The following is a 9,404-nucleotide window of genomic DNA, read 5'->3' as shown; positions in this document are numbered from 1 at the left end:
CCTTTTTCCACTGTCCAAAATAGTTTTGAACTTGTCCGTTTTGAAGCTTTTAGTGGTTCTGCCGTTTTTTGTTTCACCTCTTCCACATCAGCAAAATGTTTCCCTTTGAGGACTTTTTTCATCCTGGGAAACGACAACAACAAAAAGTTGCTTGAGGCGAGATCAGGTGAATGGCGGTCCTGCCATTTTTGGTCAAAAACCGCTGAATGCTCAGTGTGGTGTGGGCAGGTGCACTTGTAAGTAACCTTTCATGAAATGGGCAAATGCACTGAAAGAATCTCCAAAAAAAAATTCACTGAAGTCTCTCACAGTCTCTCGCAACAACGCTAGCTGGCACACTGATGCTGACGGGTTCCTGGAACTCACCTAGCAGGGGAAGTCTGTACTACAGGGGACTTGTCCTCCAAAAAATAATTGTTTTTTTTTTTTTAGTCCCCCCCACAACATGTGTTTCCATATAAATTCTGTTTGTTCGTTTGTTTATTCATTTGGCATTCATTGAAGTTTCTCTAGGTGTCAAGCATTGTGCTAAGTGCAAGTGCTCAGACCAGTGAGTGAGTTTCTTCCAAGCACTAATAAAAAACATAGTGCATCTGTTCCCCATTCTGCAATGTAATATCTCACCCACTCAGTCATTAACTTTCGATTCTCTGCAACCCCAAATGCTAAGCCAACAGGCATTTTAATAGGTTGGAGGAAATAAATCGCTGTTCAAAAGTAAGAACATTGCTATGTTACAAAAGAACAGCTTAATAACTTGAGGCTTGTTTTCACTTTTTCTTGTTTCTTCCTCCCCTTTCTTTTCAACACACTGCATAAAGATCTCATGAGTACCATTAGCTCTTGATGTACACTCACCGTCAAACCCTTCTGCTGTGAAGGCTAACAACTGGGTTCAGTATCTACTCCTTCTTTCTGTTACAATGGAAGGGATAACTTCATGTTTTGCAAGTTGGCTACAGTGTTTCTGTTGATGAGATGATCACAGGTACTGAAGCTGACAAAGAGTCCCTCCTTTGACCCAACTTGAGTCAGCCTCTTCTGAGTCTGTTCTGATGAGGCCTTGACCTTGGGATTCCCTCTCCGTCCTTGAAGATTACAGTTAGAGCAAGAATCCTGCTCGGTAAGTTTAGTAAAGATTCCCCACCCTTGGTATCTGACCATCCTCAGTATTGGGTCACCCTGGTCTGTCTTCAACAAGAGTTCTGTTGGTTTGGTCTAGTAAGATTTTCCCCTTACTTCTGATGTTTTCTCTTGGTAATTTTCCATCCATTGACCCTACTGCTATGTTCCTTGGTTACCAATTCCCACTTGTCCTTGTTGGAGTCACTACAGTGGAAGCTCTTCCCTACCTTTTTTTTTTTTTTTAAAGTTGGAGTCTCAGACTTTTGTCCAATCTGGAGTGCAGTGGCATTCTCATGACTGTGGCAGCTTTGACCTGTTGGACTCAGGCAATCCTTCCACCTCAGCCTCCCGACTAGCTGGAACTACAGGCATATGCCACCATGCCTAATTTTTTTTGATTTACCGTGGAGACAAGGTCTTGCAAGTTGCCCAGACTGGTCTCGAACTCCTGGGCTCAGGCAATCCTCTTGCCTCTGCCTCCCAAAATACCAAAGTGCTGGGATTACAGGTGTGAGCCATCACGTCTGCCTGTACTCTTTAACAAGTCTCATTGAATGTATTTTTCTTTAACAAGTTCCAGGAAAATAAAATAAAAGAGATGGTTTATCAACTCTTTGGATAACAGAGAGAAAGGGAGGGAAAGATTTGATAGAAAATTTGCAAAATTATAAATGTAAATAAAGCCAACATGTAAACAATGGTGTGGGAAAAATATTTGCAAAAAATACATTATTATCCTAGTTAAAAGCACTTATGCAAATCAATAAAAAACACAAGAATCTAATAAATAAATGGGTAAATAATATAAATAGAAAATTCACAGAAGAAATGCAAACATGAAAATTAGGAACTTTAGTAGTAACTAAAAAACAAATTCAGGATCAATGAGATATGCTTTTTTGTTTTTTGGGTTTTTTTTGAGTTGGAATCTCACTCTGTCACCCAGGCTGGAGTGCAGCGGCACACTCACAGCCACCCCAGCATCGACTTGCTGGCTCCAGTTATCCTTCCACCTCAGCCTTCCAAGTAGCTGGAACTACAGGCATGCACTACTACTGGCTACTTTTTGATTTATTCTAGAGACGAGGTCTCGCCAAGTTGCCCAGGCATGTCTCTAACCCTTGGACTCAGGCAATCCCAAAGTGCTGGGATTACAGGCTGAGCCACCAACCCTGGCCGAGATACCCTTTTAAAAAAATGTCTGAAGTGATTAATGATTAAGATAATGCTTAATGTTAACACAAGCATGTGAGGCGGGCACTGCATAGTGGTGATGGAGAACATAGCACAACCTCTTGGTACAATTCAAATATCTGTCAATGCCCTTAGACTCGCTTATATGGTACTTTACTTTTGGAACTCTATCCTGAGGAATCATCCTAAAAATGTAAAAAGTAAAGATGTGGATTGCATCTTCCTGTTTAATGATCCAAACAAATCAACCGACCCTGAAACAAAATAAATGTCCAACAAAAAGAAAGTGGCTAAGAGAATCACGGCACAGATGTACCATGGAATATTTTGCAGCCATTCAAATGATCTTTATCAGGAACTTTAAACAACATGAAAAATGCTTGTGTTATGATTGTAATGTGATAAAAACAGAGTCCCTATAAAATTCCATAGTGTGAGAGTGAGTTGGTTTCTGTGCCCCTATCAGTACTAAGTCCCAGACATTTCAACTATGTAAAATGCTTAGAAAGGAATAGAAGGAAATATAAAAATAAGTTTATGTGGTTACCTTTCTGGATGTGAGCATGAGTAATTTTTTGTTTGTTTGTATTTGCAATCCAATTAGCAAAAGGTCTTCAATGATTGCATTAAAGGGGAAATAACATTTTCAGTTTCTGGAAATCACACACTTGATGGTGATTTGGGAGTAAAACCAAAAACTGGTGACATATGATGAGTCCATAATTGGGTCCATTATTTCTGATGAACCATTCATATAGCATTAAAATGTGGAACTGAACTAAGATGGTCATGAAATGTATTCAAACAAACAAACCCAATTTTAAATGTGATTGGAGGGTATAGAAATATCTCACTAAAACTGATACTGATATAAAAGCAAAATTAATGACTCTTTCTTTACAGTTTCTGTTTTTGGGGGAAACTAAAGTTGTTTGGGAATAATGTATACTTCACTAGTAATCAAAGCAATGCAGATTAAAAAATAATGACTTGCCTTAGTTTCCTTATCAACTTGTCATAGATATAAAATAAAGATAATCCTTTTACTGGTGAGTCTTCAGTGAATGGGCCCTTTCATCTCCTGACCACAGAAATATAAGTTAGGTCAACTTTTTGGGAAAGCATTTTGATACTACACTTCAATATTTATTTTTTATTTTTTTAATTTTTTTCACAAATAGGACTTTTTATTTGTCAATCTTAAAACCTGGATGTTAAACAGATTCCTGGACTGGTGGTTCATATCCATCAGCTCGTTCAACTTTAGCACCTGTCTCGTCCCCAGTAGTTTTTCCAGAACTACTACCTTCACCATGCAGCTCCATGAGTTTTCCCAATTCAAACTTGGGCTTCTTCAGCATTTTTACTTTTCTAACAAAGACATCATGAAGAGGATAGATAGATTGGCAGGCCTTTTCTATGTCTTTTCCAATGCTGTCTGGAATCAATTTATTGACCACTTCTTTTAAGTCATTTGTCTGCACTTCCCGGGTCATGATTTCCATTATCTTCTTCTGGATCTGGCGGACCTGTTGGTGTTGAGCATAAGAGGTCTTCCGTATCTGATTGTTGCGTTTTTTAGTAAAACCAACACAGAACAGACGAAGCAAATAACCATTGGTAGTCTTGACATCAACATGAGCTTCGATCATGGTCTGCCATTTTTTGACCATGGAGCACATTTTGTCCCGGGTCAGGTCCATGCCATGGAAGTTAGTCAGACAGTTTTTGCCTTGAACATCTTCAGTGATCAGCTTGAATTTCCTAAATGCAACTTCATCATTCGGCAAGACTCACTTCAAGCACATGACCCTTGAGGCCATCGGATGCAATTTTGGTTCCTTGCGTCCTGGTGACCAGCGTTTTGCCAATATTTCTTATATTGAACATAGCAGGCGCTTTCACATCATACCAATTCAAAAAATTGAATCAACCCATGTTCCCGCCCATGGGCAAATGGACTATCGTAAGTTAGTCAAAATGAACTATTATAATGATATGTAACAACATCACTAAATGTTAGTAATATATTAACAGAAAAATTAAGTTTAAAAAGATTACATTTAGCATGAATTCCTTTTTTGCATTCAACAACATTGAAAAACAGAAGTATATATGTGTGTCTTAGCAGGGTTCTCTAAGAAACTAATAGTATGTCTGTGTATGAGTACATATATTAAATATAGTAACATAAAAAGATTTATATAAATACAAAATGAGATTTATTATAAGGAATTAGCTCACATGAGTATGAAGACTGGCAAGTGCAAAATCTACAAGGTGGGCCATAGGCTGAAGACCCAGGAAAGCCAATGCTGCAGTTTGAGTTCTATAGTTTCTTGTAGAACCAAGAAAAGCATATGGTTCAGATGAAGTCTGAAGACAATCTGCTGGAGGATTACCTCTTGCTCTGGAGGAGGTGTTTATTTCATTCTATTTAGGCCTGGAAAGCAATCTGCTTTACTCAAATTTCACCCATTTAAATGTTAACCTCATCCAAAAACATCTTCACAGAAACCCCAGAATGCTGACTGACCAAATATCTGGGCACTCTGTGGCCCATTCAGATTGACAAAGAAAGATTAACCATCACACACATCTCTCCCCCCCACACACATACCACATATATATGAAGGCAAAAGAATATATATATATATATATTTAATTTTTATATATAATTTATTTAATTTTATATATATATATATATATAAAGCAAAGCAAGATAATGATAGATCCTAAATTTAGGATGCCAGTTATCTCAGCCAGGGGGAAGCAGAAAGATAAGAAGGGAAGAGGAACATGTAGGTCATGGTCAAGCTTGACCTCAGGTGCACAGAATGGGATTGATTAACCCTTGCTTCTGATATACATGCTCATCATTGATCTAACATGGCCTGTGTATATTTATCTTACTATTATTAATAAGGTAATAGTCACTTGGGAACACACCACCCCAAATAAGAGCTAAGATCCAAAGTCAGACAGACATGGGTTCCAGTTACTTAATCCCCGAGCTGACATCCTCATCTACAAAGTGGGGTTAATGATAACCCCCTTAGAGTTTTGTGAGGATTTGCGTGATAAATGCCAAAAAATCAACAATTTTTTAAAAAATGATTTGTTTTCTTATTTGATGGAAGTTCAGGAAAAAATGATGAAAATGAGAAGTACTTGGGGTAGGGTAGCAGCTAGATTTAAGATTACCCTCACTTTGATTAAAAGTCCACTTTGTCATTGAGTAGCCTTGCCTTTTGCTTTGCACTAAGAATTTAAGCTGCTTTCTCTAGTCTGGTTTATGATTTCTCCCAATACTAAAACTCACGGAGCTTGGATCCTATGTTGATGCACATACTGCATTGGTGATTGATGTTATTCTATCTGTCCTTTGCATTTTTGTTGATCTTAGAGTTTCTATTTTAGATTTTAAATTTTTACTGGGCAGAGAAAAGACATGTATGCTTGGTTTACTTTGTGCACTTATTGCTGTTCCATCTCCTACACTGGGCTTTATTTTTCAGTGCTCCTGAGTCACAATCTTTTTTTTTTTTTTTTTTGAGTCAGGGTCTCGCTCTGTCACCCAGACTGTAGTGCAGTGGTATGCTTATGGCCGTCTTAGTCTCGACCTGCTGGTTCAAGTGATCCTTCCACCTCAGCCTTCTAAGTAGCTGGAGCCACAGGCATATCCCACCATACCCGGTTAATTTTTTTTTTTTTTAATTTATCGTAGAGATGAGGTCTTCCATGTTGCTCAGGTTGGTCTCGAACCCCTGAGCTCAGGCAATCCTCTGGCCTCTGCTTCCCAAAGTGCTGGGATTACAGGCTTGAACCACCACACCCGGCTAGTCACGATCTCTTTAATCAGACTCTCTGCAGGAGTAGAGAGTTGCAGTTTCCAATAAAAGTGGACTTAAAGAGCCATTCATTTAATAGGTAGTTATTGAACTCTTACTATGCTAGAACTGGGAGCAGGAAGACATATAACACAGGTTCCCTTTCCTCCAGATACTTGGTGTCAAGTAGAGGAAAGGAATAAAGGATTTGTAAAAGAAACGTCCCAATTTGATCAAATAAAAAGTACAGGAAGATTGTCATTCTTAACTTCTGTCCTTTTCTTGTATGAAATCTTAGCCTTGGGAAATGCCATTTGATTGAATATAGCTTAATTCTGAAGGCCTCCTAGGGTAAATTTTTGGGGCTGAATAGCATAATGTTCCTGTTCTTTAAAATTTTTTTAAATTTTATTTTAAAGCTGTGGGGTACAATTCAGGGTTAGGTATACAAATGTTCATTATGCAGGTACCCTTGTCGATGAGGTGTGCTCCCTGCCACCAGCAGATTTCCATTACTGCCAATCCTTTTCTTATAGTATTGCAATAATTGTTCAAGGTCCACTTATGAGTGAGAACATGTGATACTCAGCTCTTTGTTTCTGTGATAGATCACTCAGTATTATAGACTCTAAGTCCATCCAAGTTGCCGTGAAGTTCATAATTTTGCCCTTCTTTATGGTTATGTAATACGATAATCCTGTTCTTAAGGAGTCTGGAGGGCTGGAGATGTGGATTTAGATTTCCCTGTACACCCACCCAAGCCCCTGTCTCACTGGTAATTAGCAGGGTTCTTGCTTAAACAAATTTTAAGTGATTTGGGTGCCACACACAGGATCATTATGTCCTCCCAATTTTATTTAGTCTTTTCCAGGTTCATAACCTTCGTCTTTCTATTATCCTCAATTATTCCTGTGATAGTGTAAAACAGTTGAGCAGCTAAGACCAGGTATTACTTGTCTCTTGGCTAGGTTTCCAACTGGAATTTCCCTTCTGTGATCCTTTATGAAATAGAATGTTTAACAGTTGCCTAGCTTCATGTTTTGATGAATAATCACTGAGATAAGATATATTTCCCTGAAATGGAAAATACTGTTTATACTTTCTACTGGAATTGGCTGGTAGTTTCTGTAGCTGCTCAAATTCTTGCTGATTTCTCTTGAAAGGATCTTTTTGTTTTGATGGCTCTCCTTATGTAAACCATCTTTATTTTCGTTGGAGAGCCTATGATAAGTAAAATTACTTGTTAATATTAGAATAATTTTTTATTCCAGCTGGCAGGAAACTAACTGCTGATTCTCTCTCCCTCTCTTTTTTTTTTTTTTTTTTTTGCATGGTAGTGCTAAGATGCCCTAGAATTGTGGATTTCATCTTTGGAAAACTGCACAATGGACGTTTCTAGTAACTCATGGGAATTAATCATGCTCCTCAAAACACTATTTTCATTACAGGAATTTCCTGCTATTTCCTAAACTAAAGCTTGGGTTTTCTTCTTAAACCAATAACTTACTTATTTCATTGAATCATTTAATTACAAAAAATAATGTTGGCTTCAGTTTTGTTGTTGAATGATTCAATATTTACTGTAACTCTTTCTATATAAAATCAAAACAACTGTTTTAATTCACTCAAACAAATGATAATTTGTGGATAAAAAAGGAAAATTAAAAACACAAAAACTAAAAAATATAAGATCATTGTTTTGGTGATTTACACAGTCATTCCCTCCAAACCTGGTTTCTTAAATTTTTCACTTACTAAATAATATTGACTTATTCTGAATGGGACAGGAATCATATCAAAGCTGTTAACTTACACATTCTTTCCTGCTTTTAAGGTGGAAGGACTTAAGGACCACTTAAATTTCTAGTGGGTTTTTGTCGTGCTGATGGAAGACGGGTGTAGAGGAGTGGGAGAAGTCTAAATTTAGATGCATAAGCCAGGCATGGTGGCTCATGCCTGCAACCCCAGCACTTTGGGAGGTAGAAGTGAGAGAATTGCCTAAGCCCAGGAGTTTGAGACCAGCCTGGGCAACTTGGTGAGACCTTGTCTCTACTGTAAATCAAAAAAGTTAGCTGGGCATGGTGGCACGTGCCTGTGGTTCCAACTGCTTGGGAGGCTCAGGTGGAAGAATTGCCTTAGCCCAGAATGTCGAGGCTGCAGTAACCATGAGCGTGCTACTGCACTCCAGCCTGGGAGACAACAACAATAAAAAATTAGATATGTAAGAAAGTGCTTGAAGATTCAGTAAGGATAAAATATCTCAGAAGAAGAGTTTTAAGTGGTTTTCATTTTTTTGTTTTAGGGGACAGAGGAAAAGACAAGTGGATATGGCAAGCAGTTGCCATGAAATGTGGGTCTGTAGGGAGAGAAATGAATTAAGAGAATTTTTAGAGAAACTCTTTGTGTGAGCTATACAATGTAATTTCTCCTTTGCTGCCTCCTCATAGGACATTCAATAAAAACACATATTACTTTTCCAGTCTCTCCGGAGTTGGATATGTTCCTTCTCATTGTGCCAGTCACTCTGCTAAGACCAGTATCAAGGTAGCCTAGTTTAATCAGGTTTTAATTCCAGGGTCCTCAATTGTATTGGTTTGCTGGAGCTGCTGAAAAAAAAAGTGCCACAGATGGGGCAGCTTGAACAACAGAAATGTAGTTTTCTCAGTTCTGAAGGATGGAAGTCCAAGATCAAGATGCCTGAGGGGTTGGGCCCCTTGGAGGCCTCTCTCCCTGACTTGCTAAACAGCTACCTTCTGGTTGCCACTGCAGAAAGTCCCTCACACACCTCTGGTGTCTCTCTTTTTGTTCCAATCTCCTTTTCTTATAAGAACACCAATTAGATTGGATTAGGGCTCACCCTGATAGCCTCATTTTCACATAATTACTGCTTTAAAGGCCCTGTCTCCAGCAAAAATAACATTTTGAGGTATTGGGGATTAGTGTTTCAGCACATAAATTTTGAGGGAACACAATTTGGTCTCCATAACATGATCCATGGAAGGAATATATAGCTTATAGAAATCTAGGGCATATGATGGCTTATCAATTAATTCAGGAGCATAGACTATTAGAGTTAGAGGAAACCTTAGAGATCATCTATTTACTATCACTGTATCATCAAGAAGTATAAAACAGCAAAACAATTATGAATTTGCCCAAATTTACTTGTTAACCTTCTGTTTCCCCCAGTGGGATTTTGCATATGTATTTTTTTCTACATAATTCAGCTAAGTCATCATCACTTTCCATAACTCC

At 38.2% G+C, this 9,404-nt stretch overlaps 1 protein-coding gene across 1 annotated transcript; it reads right to left on the bottom strand.

The window, feature by feature from the left end:
- Positions 1–3,484: 3,484 nt before the first annotated feature.
- LOC103264528 (40S ribosomal protein S3a-like) lies at positions 3,485–4,230 on the bottom strand (the record flags this gene model as incomplete). Its single annotated transcript, XM_021714557.1, is given in 2 exon segments — positions 3,485–4,110; positions 4,112–4,230. Coding segments are annotated over 2 exon segments (696 nt in total), but the record flags the coding sequence as incomplete, so codon positions are not given.
- Positions 4,231–9,404: the final 5,174 nt, after the last annotated feature.

The sequence above is a fragment of the Carlito syrichta genome, unplaced genomic scaffold (genome assembly GCF_000164805.1).
Source record: "Carlito syrichta isolate Samal-C Ts95f unplaced genomic scaffold, Tarsius_syrichta-2.0.1 Scaffold305668, whole genome shotgun sequence".
Classification (NCBI taxonomy): Eukaryota; Metazoa; Chordata; class Mammalia; order Primates; family Tarsiidae; genus Carlito; species Carlito syrichta.
Note: the sequence above shows the minus strand (reverse complement) of the source record. Positions and strands in the feature narration are given on the sequence as shown.